Source organism: Saccopteryx leptura, chromosome 3, assembly GCF_036850995.1.
Source record: "Saccopteryx leptura isolate mSacLep1 chromosome 3, mSacLep1_pri_phased_curated, whole genome shotgun sequence".
In the NCBI taxonomy this organism is placed as follows: domain Eukaryota; kingdom Metazoa; phylum Chordata; class Mammalia; order Chiroptera; family Emballonuridae; genus Saccopteryx; species Saccopteryx leptura.
In genome coordinates this window covers 209,936,628-209,952,131 of record NC_089505.1, presented here as the reverse complement: position 1 = coordinate 209,952,131, position 15,504 = coordinate 209,936,628, and the positions used below count along the sequence as shown (strand labels likewise).

At 40.1% G+C, this 15,504-nt stretch overlaps 1 protein-coding gene across 4 annotated transcripts in view; it reads right to left on the bottom strand.

Moving 5' to 3' along the window:
* The window catches only part of WARS2 (tryptophanyl tRNA synthetase 2, mitochondrial), a 119,210-nt gene that overhangs the window by 17,113 nt on the left and 86,593 nt on the right, over positions 1 to 15,504 (bottom strand). For all 4 annotated transcript variants that reach the window (XM_066377308.1, XM_066377304.1, XM_066377307.1 and 1 more), the window contains 2 exons: positions 12,468 to 12,548; positions 9,200 to 9,285 (listed from right to left, as the gene is read on the bottom strand). In XM_066377308.1, coding sequence (XP_066233405.1) covers positions 9,200 to 9,285; positions 12,468 to 12,548 — 167 coding nt within the window. The remainder of the gene's footprint in view (positions 1 to 9,199; positions 9,286 to 12,467; positions 12,549 to 15,504) is intronic.

Sequence of the window (15,504 nt, the reverse complement as noted above, 5' to 3'; positions counted from 1 at the left end):
TCACATACAATACCCCGCTTCTCCTTAGCCAGCCTCTAGCTTCAGGAACCTCAAAACGAAAAGCGTATCTGCGACTTTCCTTTCCAATAAAGTTTTTCCACTCCCCTCCTGCCTTGGAGCCTCTGAGAAACCCCCTTGCTGCGGCCAGCTCTGAACAGTCTCTGTGTGTTTTCATTTGAGTGGTCTTTGTTTAGTTCAAAGATGTTCACTACTAGAATAGAAAACAGAAAGCACACCTTCTGAATCATTGGAGCAGATAAAAGCGAAAACACAATCTATATAGCAAAAGGCAGAAAACAAAGAATCAGAAAACATATAAATGATATGGAAAAATATAAGACAAAAAGACCCAGGATGCAAGTTTATTTGTTTGAGATACATATAACATGTATTCACATAAAAGATAAGCCACAGTGGCTGTAGTAGGGACTGTGGTTATCAGACAGTTCTGAGGTCAGATTCCTGCTCTCCAGTTGGGTGTTCCTGGGCAACTTATTTAACTTTCTTCAGTCTGTCTTTTTTTTCTTTCCTTTTTTTAATTTTTAAAACGGCCTAACACTGGTTCCTACTCATGGGGTTCTTGGAGGAGTAAAATATCGTGTGCATAGCTCGCAGTCTGGTGCCTGGCATACAGCACGCGAACACGAAATGCTGGCTTAAGAAACTGATTTGAAGGAAATGCATCAATACGTTAATAAAACAGAAATAGTAGCAGTGATTTTTAATTTTTCCTATTTAATATAGAAAGAATGTTTTAACTATATTAGAACATTGAAATGAACCTCTGAGAGATTTGACTCTTCCACTACGGGACCTGAAAAAGACAGAAAATAAAATCATGTATCCTGTATAGTTTATCATTCAAATGTGGAAAGCAGGGAGCTGGATCTGTTGAACATACCATTCTTCTATCCCCTAGTATATTCCTCCCTCAATTCCTGCAGGTTGGCTCCTTTGCTTCAGGTCTAAGCTTCAATAGCACCTCCATAGAGAAGCCTTCCCTAACTACATTCTCCAAAGTTGGTTTCTCTGTCTTATTCTTTTTCACAGTATCCTATTTATTGTTTTTAAGCATTAATCTCAATCTATTTTTATTTCATTTGTTTATTTATATAATAGTATATTGTTTTCTCTCTTGCTATAAAATTAGCTTTTGAGAGCTTGTTTGTCTTGCTTTTCAATGGATTTCCAACTCAAAGAATTGGAAATTGCTCTTAAAAGGAAGCCACTAGAATCTAAATGTCATATGGTTCCATATCAAGAAAAAAATTATAATAAAATCAGTTTGTGATCCATAGGAAGAATAAAAGCTTGAACTCAGAAGTCAGACTTCTGAATTTAAATCCCAGCTCCACCAGCTACTAGGTGAGCTATGATAGCTAACTTTTTTACCTTTTCTAAGCCTGTTTTCTCTGTAAATGGAGATCATAATAATGCTTTACCTCATAAACTTGTTTCAAGGATTAAATCAGACAATTGAGCATAGTAAGAGTTCAATAAACACTACCTATTGATATAACATATACTCATTTATATCTGACATGATGAAGGATAAAATGTAAAAGAAACTTTGATACTGTTCGACCCTTGGTGGGAGGTACATTGTGACTTTTTTCAAACCACGATCATTTTCCTTTCTAATAGCTGACTCGCAACACAAGCATAAATATCAACATATAATCCAAGACAATCACAGACCTGGGCAGCAATCCTGATATGTATGGGCACAAAACATATTTAACACTGACAGTTCACATATATGATTAGGTAATTTCAAAGTATATATGAGATGCTATAGGAATTTTGAGGATTCTTTTAATTTCAGGAAAACAGGAACAGAACAATGACTGGGAAAAGGCAAAATGCAGGGACAGTAACAATAGATCAGGAAGTAGTTTCTCTTCTTCTAAGGTAAGAATTTAAAAACTTCTACCAAATGATGGTTAGGACTTTGTCCACTGCTCTCTTCCACAGAGCCTGGAGTCACTGGCCCAATGAGTGGTAACAACTGAACTGTTCCTTTTAATGACTCCCTCAATGCCCAGAACCCTGCACACGATCCTCTCCCCGGTGTGCACGCACAACTGCACCTTTTTACAGTTCACTCTTTTGACTGGACTCCGCTCCATTCTGTCTTGTAATTGCGGTGCGGTTGACACGCAGAGGTCATCTTGACTCTCCCAAACCAAATTAACCAACAGGGCAGGTTAAAAAGCAATTACAGTAGCCCATAGGAAATCACAATGGACTGCAACTAACACAGAGAAAACAATTACCATAATCAATACACTTTAAGCACATCAAAATGAATCTTTCCACATGTCAAAATGGTTCCAGATTTACAAAGCAACCAAACTAAACAGAAAACACATTTAGTTTTCATAATGACTCCGCATGCATCTTTGCCTTATGTCAGACTCTCGCCTCTTACCATTCTGCGAGGTTTTGCCTTTTTCTTTTTTTAAGATTTAAAAAATTTTAATTTTTTTCACCTGGTCCTATTGCTCCACTTGGTTTCCTCATCTGATTTCAGTTTGTTTGTTTCTGGTCTTTCTTCCCTCTGCTCCTGCAGCTCCGTTCACCCCCTGTAATTTATCTCGGCCCTTCCTTCCCCTCCGTTGAGTTTACACTTTGCATTAATTCAGCCTGTCTTTGATTCTGTTCACTTACGGGGCTTATTCTCTTCACATTTGCAACTTCTCTCCTCAGTCTCCCTTTCACTTCAAATAATTTAGTGCTGTTCTTTTAAATTTTATACCCTCCATAACTACATCCATATTAACGTCTTCTCTTTTTTCCCCATATTCTTTTTTTTATAACTTACCCTGAGTGTGCTTTCTCAGACACAACATAAAACAAAAGTCTTTCAAATTTTGATTGTTATAGCTTCTGTCACATAATAATGCGTCTGATCTTCTCCGGTGACTAAACCATTTTTCTTTTGCTGAGTTCCTTGCTGCATTAACATTTACTTGGGATCCACCCCAACCCTTTGGCAGAATTAGTGTCTAGATGAATAATCATGGCCTACATGTATCTGCTTGCAGAGGTTTGTTCTCTCTCTTTTTTCCTCCTTTGGCTGTTTGTGATTTTTCCATGCTGTTGCCTTTAAGGAGACTGGCTGGGTCAGGAGCTTGGTGCTGTTTTTCCTTTCATAAAGGATTAATTTGCCATCACTGGCTGCTTTTTGGCTACGCTGTGATGACTCTAACGTAGCAATTACTTATTCAAGACCTACAATGTGCAAGGCTGGGTGCTGGGAGCTGACAGAGATAGGCAAGGTTTTACTGTCTAGGTAGCTAAGGCTTCCTTCCAGGAGCTACACAGCCTGCTGGCTGGTCCCCTTGCAGTGCCCCCCACGTCTGTGAATGGCAACACCATTGACCCCGGGGCATAGCCAGAAACCAGGGCTCACCCCAATACCTCCTTCTCACTCGCATCCATTCATTTGACCTCCTAGCATTTCATAAGTTAGTCTGCTTTTCATCTTCATTGTTACCATCATGGGCCAAACAGACGAGTAAAAGAACCTCTTAATCTGCTTTTTACCCCCCCCTCCCGCCAATTTATTCTCTGTATTTCAATCATCTTTCTCTTTTGAAAGTATATATTGAATAATTTCATTCTGTCTTTAAAATGCCTAAATAGCTCCCACTGCCGATAGGCCAGTGTCCTGAGTTGCCTGTTGCCATCTCAGGGCCTTCTTTCCCTTCTGTCCTATTTCGGGACTTTCAGGGGCTAGCAGTCTGAAAGCTACATTTCTCAGAGTGCCCTCCAGGAGGTTCTGGGTCCATGTGGCACTTGTCTGACAGCTGGAAAGCGGAAGACAAAGAACTTACAGCTTTGGCATCTGGGAGGTGAGTACGTGGACATCGGCAGACCTCCAAAAGAGGTGTGGCCAGCAGCTTTCAGGATCTCATAACAATTTGAGACAGACTGGCCTCACAAAGGATGTAGTTCAAGAACTGGAAGTCTCCAAAGCAGTTTGAGGAACTGATTATCTCAGTTGTCCTCAATGGCAGTACTCTGATCCACAAATGGTGACTCAGCCCTTCACCAGAATTACAAGCAGGACATTTCCAACCAATCATCTTACTCTCCATACTCTGTTTTTGTTGGTGTTTGGTTCTGCTTACTCACAGCCCCTGGAGGCCTGTTTCCTCATTTTCCTATGCCATCTCAGCTTTCACTTTCACTACCTCCTTAACCTCTTCCCACATTTCCCTGTTCAACTTCTTCTTCTTCTTTTTGACAGAGACAGAGAGAGTCAGATAGGGACAGACAGACAAGAAGAGAAAGAGATGAGAAGCATCAATTCTTCAATGTGGCTCCTTAGTTGTTCATTGATTGCTTTCTCATATGTGCCTTCAGGGGAAGGGGCTATAGCAGGGCAAGTGACCTATTGGTCAAGCCAGCGACCTTGTGCTTCAAGCCAGCAACCATAGGGTCATGTCTATGATCCCATGCTCAAGCCAGCGACCCTGCGCTCAAGCTGGTGAGCCTGCGCTCAAGCTGGATGAGCCTGTGCTCAAGCCAGTGACTCGGAGTTTCAAACCTGGGTCCTCTGTGTCCCAGTCCCAAACTCTGTTCATTGCGCCACCACCTGGTTAGGATCCCTGTTCAAACTACTGACAAAGAGAAAGTGACAGAGAAATCAGCCAGGCAATGAACAATTAGCCAGGCAATCACTGTCATCTCTATTTGAGTAGTGGTGCCTCTCTAAAACTTCACTACTTTTATCTGTAAAATGGGGGAAATATCACTTGGTTATATTACAGAGCTGCTGTCTCTGAATAGATCATGTTTGAGCAGCAGCTAGTATTGGTGCTAAGCAAATAATGCTTACCTGTTAGTTCTTCCTCCTTTTTCCCTCTAGTCCATGCATAGCACCTTTTTCTGATTAGTGGCATTACAGGTGCTAAACAAGCATTTGCTGTATATTAATAAAACCTATATGTGTGTGTCTCTGTGTGTATAGAGACAGAGAAAATGAAGGAAATATTTACTTAATATGTGGCCAGTTATTTGAAAAATAACGCAGGTGCAAAATAAAAATTATGAACACTTGCAATTTTTTAGTATTTTGCCTCTCTTCAAATATCTACTATTTTATCATACTCTCGGGTTCAAGAGGGTCTCAGCTCTCCATTTCTGGATTCCTTACCAAGCACTGCCAAAACAATTACTTAAGTCTGTCAGACAATCATCTGAAAGGCTCCTCTTCCATTCCGTTCCAGATCACACACCACTCATTCCAAGGCTGATTTTGACAAAGACAAACACTAAATCTATACTTGCCCTGCATGAACATTTTATGAAGAGACCACTTAAAGATATGCTAGAGGGAAGAAATATAAATAATTTTCTCTTTCTTTTTCTATCTATCATCTATCTATCTATTTATCGATCGATCTATCGTCTATCAATCTACTTCTGTTTTCTGTATCTATTGACATTTAATGTAAATATCCACATACATTCCGGCTATGACCTTTTGTCAAAACCCAGCACTGTAATATCAGAACCAAAACTAAACAAAATCAAACAAACAAACAAAAAAGACCCCAAGTGCTTGAGTGCTGTTACAGAGAAAACAATGGTACAGGCAAAAAATCAGATCTGGGTTTGAGTCCTCCCTCTGCTACTTATTATCGGTCAATTAAGAATTTCTAAACTTGGGAGGAAGCATAATAAAGAAGACAGAGATATACATTAGCAGAATAAATGCTGTAGTGAACCAGAGCCGATTTTATTGTTCTTCTTGCACACTTTGTAGAGGTCCAGCGACACACAGACCCAGGAAATGTGGACTATGTGTGCTGTGGCAGTGGCTCCCATGGGAACAGTCCAATGGAAGATGGCAGGAAATAGAGTCCAAAGCAACAATCTATGAGCTTAGCCTGTGCAGCCAGCAGCAGGAGGTCTGGCCAGAGACCAGACAGGTGGGAAATACAAGGCTGTTGTTTCTCTCTTAAGAAAAGGAGGACGCAACCCTAACCGGGTAGCTCAGTGGGTTACAACGTTGTCCTAATACACGAAGGTTGAAGGTTCAATTGTCAGGACACACACAGGAAACAACCAATGAATGCTAAATAAGTGGAACAACAGATCAATACCCTCCCTATTCCTCTTTCTCTTTAAAATAAATAAATTTTAAAAAAGGAGCATGCAGGTGTCCACTCCATATCTATGATCTAACTATGGCATTACAGGTAGGTAGTTCCCTAAGCCAAGGTAGAAGATAGTCATCTTGACTATAATCACCTAGTTTTATAGAAAAATACTTTTATCTATTTGTTTCAACAAATTGTATGTAAAATATCAGAAGCCTGATGGGAATAAATAGGAACCTTCCATCATAATCCCCCTTCTAGAAAACAGGAGAAAGAAAGGCATCTTATGCCATTCTCAGTATATATTCTAATCAGCAAATAGATCAGTAATAATTAAAGAAGGAATCTTTACAGCATGGGAATTCTTTTGCTACTGGGAGTGGGCTAGGGGATAACAGGCTGGAAAAGAATACTTGTCCTTGGAAGCATTAAACAACGGTGTGAGAACCTGCCACTCCTGGCACAGTGAGACAGACAGCAAGTCAGAAAGCTCTTAGTGTTTACCTGCCACATCTGAAATAATTATTGTTTTGTGTAAGAAAAGAGGATACTCACAACCAGAGGCATGGCTCAAAAAAAGAATATAGGGAATAAACGTATATTTAGAACATATGAAAAATATTTCTGTATTTATATATAGAAGTTATATATTGTATGTTTATTGATATGTAAATATAATGTATAATATAGAGATATATAATATATGACATACATGTTTAGAATACATAAAAGTATATATATATATATAAAACTATATACAGATTTGGGGATCTTAATGATCTATTTTTGCCAATTTCAGCCTTTTCAAATGGTGCTCTCATACTCTTAAATGTTTGCATTGACTATAGAGTAGGTGATTTCAATTCATACAAAATTTGTTTAATAACACCCTGTGGTACCATTAACCCCCTATGTAGATGAGAGAAACTATAGTATTTTATCATTCTGTCAACTGTATTTTGGGCAGTTGGTAAAAATAAATTCATCCTCACTTTAGCAGACACGATCTTGGATTGTTCTGGCTGTTCATGTGATGATCTGTCTCCTGGAACAATTACTGGCTCCTTAAGAGAGGTCAGCACTGGCCTCAGGGACTAGAATCATGCTCTGAGTTCCAATGTCCTAGGACTGGCTGCACAGCTCTGGGAAGATGTTTAACCTCATTGGTCCGCATTTGCACAGCAAAGGAATTAAAGAAGAGGCCCTCTTAAATTCCTTCCCACTCTGTGTGCAGTGGTATCACACAGAAGGCAGTCCTTCCTGCTAAAGTGTACTCTTTTTCACAGCCTTGAAAGAGCTTGTCCATGATGGCCCTTGAACCGTTAAGGAAATCTACCATGCTCACGTGCTTCCATATCCATAATGCTAAAAAATCTCAACCCATTGTTCTGTAAACAAGTAGTCCTTGAAAATGAAATTAGATGTAAGACTGTCATCATCAAAAACATAATCATCATCAGTCATAACCAAGTGATAGCTCCCAGGCACAGCACTGCCTGGCCTATATTTAATTTTAATTCTTTTTAAAATTTTTTAATAAAAAAATTTAATAAAATAAATTAAAAATATTTTTAATAAAAATAATCCAGGATAATTTTTATTCTTATTTTACAGATTAGAAATCAAGGTTCTTTACAGGACCTTTCCAAGTAAAATATGCCACTTTGTTAGGAGATATATTACCAGATCTTTATCAGACTTTCATTTGCTATTCCTGAGGAAAAGTATTCTAGACTTCTTGGAGAAGTCAAAAGTCACTTATAAGAAATAATAAATGCTACCAGGAGCTCAGCACTCAAGTTAATACAACAAACAGACACATAATCCTTATGTATATGCTTTCATCAGAATTAAAAATAGCCTGCATAGAATATTGGACATTCCCTATTGGTAAAGCTAAGCAGCTACTCTCTGGCTGTTTCCATCATTTCTGCACATGGGCTCTGGGGTCATGCTACACTCACTGCACATATACTGTCGTCTCCATGCTATCGTCACAATTGTAGGCAAAGAATTCTAGTTCTCCTGGGGCAATTTTATGGGGTCAAGGCTTTGGAGCAAAGGGGAAAACAAAACAAAACAAACTAATGCAGTTTCTCTTTTTCCTCAGAAGTTTTCATAGCAGCAAGGCTTTGGCACATGTACATGATGATCTGGAAGGCCAGATGCGGGTGCAGGAGGTAACGGGGGATAGCAAGGAAGAAGTGGGAAGGGGTGGGTCAGAAGCCCTGGCCAGCACTCAGAGAGCGCAGGTGGCAGCATCCTCTGGGTGTAGAGTTCTGAGGTCTGTTAAGTGGCAACAGTGTCTGACTAGATGGCCTCTAGGTCCAGAAAAAGGGAGGACAGGCTCCACCATGTTGAAAGACTTGCTCTCAAACTGCAGATCCAATAGAGTAGCAACTAGCCACAGGTAGCTATTTAAATGTGAAGTAATTAAAATTAGATACATTTACAACTCAGTTCCTCTGTCAAGATTTCAAGTGCTTGATAACCACATGCAGGCAGTGCAATGGTAAGTGGACAGCACAGATACATTTCATAATTGTCGGCAAGCTCTATTAAACAGCATTGCTTTAAAGTCTAGATTATATGAGAAGCAACACTTAACACTCAGGAAGTTTAATTATACTGGGGAAGTCCATATATTAGGGTAGCTAAGAGCACAATCACTGTATCCAAACTTTCTAGACTCAAATCCTGGGTCCAACCTTTGCTAGCTACATGACTTAGAGCAAGTTACTTACTAACTCTGTGCCTCAGTTTCCTCATCTGTAAAATGGGGATGATAATAGTGCGACTTTTCTAAGGTGTTTTGAGCACTAAATGGGTTGATGTATGTAAAGCACTTATAACAGTCTGTAGCACATAAATGCCACGTAAGTGTTAGCCCTTAATATTTGTTAGTTTTAGTTTCACATTGCAACATACTCCCATGATTTGTTACTGGGGAATAGATGTAAACAGATTCTCGTGTCTGATCCTTTCTATGCCCCCCTTACCCGTGAACCTAGTATATTTGGAACAGGTTCAAACACCCTCTCATCAGCAGGAGTGTGTGTGTGACCAGGGCGAATGTGGCTCCTTACTTGTACAGCAGGACGTCGGCCGCCTGGAGCATCGGATACGTGAGCAGGCCCACAGTTCCATCCTGCTTCTGCTTGGTAGTCTTTGCCTGCAGGTGTGAAAGGAGAGGAGGGAAAGAAATTGACAGGAAGCTAATTATATTGCTAAATTAAGAAATCTTTAAAGCAAGCGCAAGGTAGTCGGAAGCCACCTGTGGTGGGTGACATTACATCTCAGGTCCTTTTAGCAGCTCCAGCGCCTTCTGGCTGGCTCATCTTTCTGTTACAGGCACAGTGAGGAATGGGTGAGTGCTCCATCACTGCCTGTTCCTCGTTCATTTTATTACAGCATGGGTGTAAGAGTTTTCAAGGTTCCAAATCAGATACATTCCCGAACTCACAGTTAAGGTCAGAAAATGTCGTGAAATTCAATGTCCATCACTTAGTGTGAGTCAGCATCAAACACCTACTGCTTCTTCCCTGGGGAAACGTCCCAAAGTGTCGCACTGTGTTGTTGATGAAACTGAAATGTTCCCTTAAAAATCACATTTAAGGCCCTGGCCAGTTGGCTCAGTGGTAGAGTGTTGGCCTGGCGTGCAGGAGTCCCGGGTTCGATTCCCGGCCAGGGCACACAGGAGAAGCGCCCATCTGCTTCTCCACACCTCCCCCTCTACTTCCTTTCTGTCTCTCTCTTCCCCTCCCGCAGCCGAGGCTCCACTGGAGCAAAGTTGGCCCAGGCGCTGAGGATGGCTCTATGGCCTCTGCCTCGGGTGCTAGAATGGCTCTGGTCGCAACAGAGCAACGCCCCAGATGGGCAGAGCATCGCCCCTTGGTGGGCATGCCGGGTGGATCCTGGTTGGGTGCATGCGGGAGTCTGTCTGACTGCCTCCCCACTTCAGAAAAATACAAAAAAAAAAATCACATTTAAGAAAACCAAACCAAACCAAAATCATAGCATTTAAAAAATAAAACAAAGATAAATTTTAATCTACCAACCCTAATTATCTGTACTGATCTTTAGGAGCTAGGGCAGAGAGTAAAGGGATTCTAGTGAACAGTACAGGTTGTACAGAATAGGGTACTTCCTTCATGGGAAGCTGAAGGGAACACCACAGGTGACATTAGAAATATTTAGTAATCGGTGAGCAGTGGGGGCCGACTATGAACTGCTCATGTGGACCCGCTGAGCGTGCACCCTAGTGAGACCTGCTCTCTGCTGCAGGTGAACACGCCTACCGGACGCTTGGTTCTCTCAGTGGAGCTACTCATTAGTTGATTGGTAATTGCTTCCAAGGCCTAGGTACCTCATTGCATGGAAGATGATAAATCAATATTTAGCTGTGTAGATAAATCTCACTTGTTTAGTTAATATGAATCACTTCTCAGAGGTCCTATTACTTCTGAATGAATTGAACAACTGAATGTACAGACTTGCATGATCCCTAGGACCAAGCTCAACAATGCTCACAACTCAGGCTCTCCACCCCTCAACATACAGACATACTCCTGGAGTTGGGGTCTGAAAGACAAAAGCTTCTTCTCTCTTTGACCATTTTAATGTTAATGTTCCCTAATTCAATTACATACTTAACTTTCCTGGTTACTTCAAGGAGTTTCTGGCTTATAGCAACTAATGCTATAGGCCATTCAAAGGAAATTTGAATATTTGAACAAAAAATTCCAAGTACATTTCCTTACAATGTCCATGGCAAAGGCCGCCTCACAATGATCACTGGTAAAGATAATGAAAATTTAATTTGGAAATGAGCAAATGGAAAAAAACTCAATTTTTAAAAATCACCACAGCATTAGATTTATAGTTTTTATATTAGAATACTGAATCGTGAGATTACAAAGAAAAAGGAACAATGTGGAGAGCACTAATATTTATTGAGTGCCTGTTATCAACCCCAGATGCCTTACATCTGTGCTATCTCATTAATCCTGCAAACAACCCTGACCTCAGGAGCCTTGACCCACCTTTCTACCCCACTGTCCCAGCCCTCACCACCCCAATCAAAACCCAGCTAGGTGCTGCTAGATCCTCCCATAGCCCTAGAACCCTCCTCTTTCTCTTCCACAGCTCTGATTATTTGTTTAATTGCCTCTTCTCGAATAGACCGCAAGACTCATGAAAGGGGCTGCAACCACCCATCTTGGTGACTGCTGCTCCTCCAGCACCCAGTGTGACAGGAGCCTTGTGGAAGGATCACAAGTATTTAGTAATTAAGAAATGGCCAGAGGAGGCAGTAAGATGCTTAAGGCTGGCATTTGAAATCCATGTTTTTCCCACAAATATGGGCTGATGGGAAGGCTTCGCCAGAATGTCAATCATCACAGCATTCACTAGCAATGTGTTATCTGGAGGTCCATAGGCACTGTTTTAAAGGAGAAACATTTATCATTAAATTAGTATTCATATCTTTTAAAAAGGATTTCAGTATTCAGTTGTGTTAGAGTACTATGATAAACTGAGAAAGTCTTCCCTAAAACCAAAATATAGAAGAGAACATGACAAACTTTTGTTCATAATCCTTGTCAGGGAACGACTCTGCAGCATTAGCAATACCTCTTACTGGAGCACGTCATTTTACAGCTCTGTTTATCTTTGCAACACATGCAAAGGCTGCTCAGAAAACCAATGGCCCTAAAAATATGCTGGAAGGAAGCTTGAAAGTGAAATTAGCGTTAACATAGTCAGGGGCTACCTATCCTTGGGTTATCCAGTTGCAAAAATAAATGGCAGCAAAGTACTATGAATTATCCAATTTATCTTTCTCAGTTGAACTTCTAAGAAAAAGTACAGCCTTAATTTTTCTGTGGGTTTGAACTGTTGCCTGAATTCAACTTGTTTAAATGTTAAATAAAATATGTTGTCTCTTCTGCCCACAATTAAAACATTCTTCTCTCACTGACAGTTAATTCCTGTGCCCGTGGGACAACTTTAGAGTCCAGTTATCCAGATACTGTTATTGTTTGTTAATCACAATGTGGTGGCGGCAAAGTCATTACCAAGTCTATCCGAAGGTCTTTCTGATTCAACCATACACAGAAAAACTCAAATAAGTTGGATATTTTTATCCAGTTTTTGGGTTGGGAGAAATCTTAGTGATTCCTTTTAATTTCTGTTCCATACCCTGAAACAAAGAGTTTAAGAGAGCTCCTCTAGTTACTAGTGAGTAGCAGACCAGGAAGGCCAGTAGACTTGGGGTTCCCAGACCTTATCACAAAAATAAACAGAGAAAATGTGGACCTTGTACTTCTTTTTGTTAATCAGAGTACTAACATTTACCTTCCACTGGTGTAAATGTTGTAATCGGGGCAGTCTGACCATGCAGGTAAGGATCCAACTTAACTGTGTGTGCTCCGCCACCTAAAAAAATAAAGTAGAATATTAACAAAAATGGTCAATGTTTTCTTGTATACACAACAAAACTAAAAAGATGACCGGTATTACCTGAAATGGCTGAAAATAACCCAAATCAAGGTAATTTTAAAAAGGATAGGTGAAGGGGACCAATTGAAAATGCATAGAATTTTAGGTGAAGAAGCAATCTTCAAAACTAACCAATATGGTTGTTAGTCTAGTGTTTAAATCCTCTTTACAACGTCTCCAGCAATAGGCTGACCCGACTGTTTCAAAATCTCCAGAGAGGATTTCATTAAGTCCTGATACATCCATTCCATCTTCAAAACGCCAAGGTTATTAAAACATACACAGGTACACACAGTTTCAAACCCAGTCGAAATAACTTCTAAATATATAAAAGCAGCTGTAATACCTTACATGTAAATGGTAGAGAAAGGTACTCAACTTAAAAATCGATCCTTTAGACCTAGAATAATTTGAAATTCAGGAATCACTTTATCATCCCAAAGTGTGACTTTATAGTTTCTAGTTGTTCCTCCTCCTTTTTCTTTTTTTCCTCTTCTCTCTTCCTCTAATCCCACCTTTGTTTTTTTTTAAAAAAGAAGAGGTCTAGTAAACAAGAAAATGCAATCTTTCCCCAATTTGTTTTTGTCTCAACAAAATTTAAGCAAGTAAGCAAACCTGGTTACAATTGGGACGATTCTTGGGCCCAGGCCAGGTTCTAACTGATGACCTGGAATTTAAGGCCTGTGCATCGTTTCTGGACCCTAGGGATTCCGAGCCCTTCATCCATTGTGGCTTTATTTGTGTTCATATGATTTCCTTCAAAAGCAGAGACTGTTGCCAACTCTGAAAAGTGGCCCCAAATGTGTTCTTTGTGGGTTTTGCAAAAGGAACATAAAGGAATGGGCTGGAGCAGCCCAGTCCTATTTTACTAGCAAGGAATTGCCATCTGGCATAAGCTAGTTTCTCATTTTTTCCCCCAAGTCATAGAGCGGGAAGAGTTGTTTTTCATGTGTTTGACAAGGAATCACTTTTCAAGTTTTGCAAGCTGCGGGGCTGAATCTGTCATCTTCCTTCCAAGAGCCATTTGGGCTTCCTTGAGAGCAGCGACTCTGATAGCACAGTCCATGCAAATTGCTAACCGGCTGTAAACCAACAGCTGTCAGACATAAACAGGAATGCTGGATGGAAGCAAGAGGGTTCTGTTTGTTTCTAAGCATCAAGCAAAACACACTCCCGTTAGAACTAATGAAACAAGGGCTGCTTTTGGCATGGAGAGGTAGGAGAGGATATTTTGTTGTTGTTGTTGCTTCTTTACTGAACTGGGAAAGGAATGACAGCACAGAAAATAACAGTGCACATGTGGAAAGGGACAAGAGGACTCCTCTCCTTCAACTCAGGCTCGCATGCTCAGCTTTGGCGGTATGTGAAAAGCTAGCATCAATTCCCCGTAACGTCAAGCATTTTCCTTGGAGTAGCTTTTTATCTGGACACATGGAATGAGACTTTAATATTCTGTAGAGATCTTTCTGGTGTTTCCAAATAAGAAGGTAAGAAATTAATCCAAATTATTCTTAGACAGAAACAATGTAGGTAAAAAGTCAACAGTAATTTTCACAATTTATTATTACTAATTATATATGAAGGGTAGTACATGTCAAAATTTGGTTCTTTTAATTTACTCATGTTCAAGACAACTGCTTGGAAAGGTTCAGATTTCTGTCTGGAGAAAAGTGAAAATGATATTTAACTATAGTGTGTTTTGAGTTATGTTGTGAAACCACAAACGAAATAATAGTATGAGCTGTGTTAGCCACAGAAAAACAAAAGCATGGAACAATAAGGTGGCCATCCGCAAACAAGTCAGTAGCAACTGAAGATTTCTGATGCCCTAACTGCACTGGTACAGGCACGTGCGTTCATCAGTTGCAGCAGTTTTGCCTATGGTGTTCGTGGCTGTAAAACAAGAGTCTGACACATGGTGGATGCTCAATAAATACTTGTCGGAAGTATGAACAATATCAGAGGCTTCAGAAAGAACGGTTAGGACCATAAAGAATCCATTAGATTTAGCAACAGGCGTGGTAATCCAGGCAAAAGCGGCTTCTGAGGAGTGATTGGGAGGGAAGCAAAAGCAGAGAGAGGTAGGTTGAAGTGTGAGTAGGTGGCAGCATATGAAGACAGATGTGTGGCAAGCATGGCAGAGTGGTTAAGCACTCCCTCTCTTTAGAGTGAGACTGCCTATATCCTCGTGAGTTCTGCTACTTACTAGCAGGGTGACCCTGTGTAAATTAGTTAAACTCTTTGGATCTTGGTTTTGTCATTTATAAAATGAGATTAATAGTATAAGGTTTACCAGAAAGTTCTGTTCGTTTCTATCACAACAAGTTTCGACACGTAAGCACATGTTTATTTGGCGCATGTGTGTCTCTCTATTTTTATCACTTAATGTATACATACTGACGTAGCAAATTAACTAAAACAAAGTTGATTTATGTTAGTCTTATGTGTGAAGCGATAGTGTACCCATGGCTACTGATAAAGTTCATTTACGCCACTGTATTTTTACAAATTTCAACAAGGAAGAAATGCTACAGAAGCATGTAGAAATTTATTGAAAGTGTTTGGTGAAGGTACAGTTTCTGATAGGACATGCAGAAGATGATTTGAAAAATTCAAAACAGGTGATTTCGACCTTTCTGATAAGCCACGTTCTGGGCGACCATCTTTGATCGATAACAATGTTGTTAAGACCATGTTGGAGCAAGATCCTTTTCTGACAACATCGGAGATCGCAGAAAGGCTTAATTCAGCTCAGCAAACCATTTTGGACCATATTCAGAAGATAGGATTGGTGTGGAAATATTCAAGATGGGTGCCACATGAATTAAGTCAGAAGAATTTGTATTTTGTTTTACTCCAAAAATGGACAGAACTTTCCGGTAGACCTTATAGT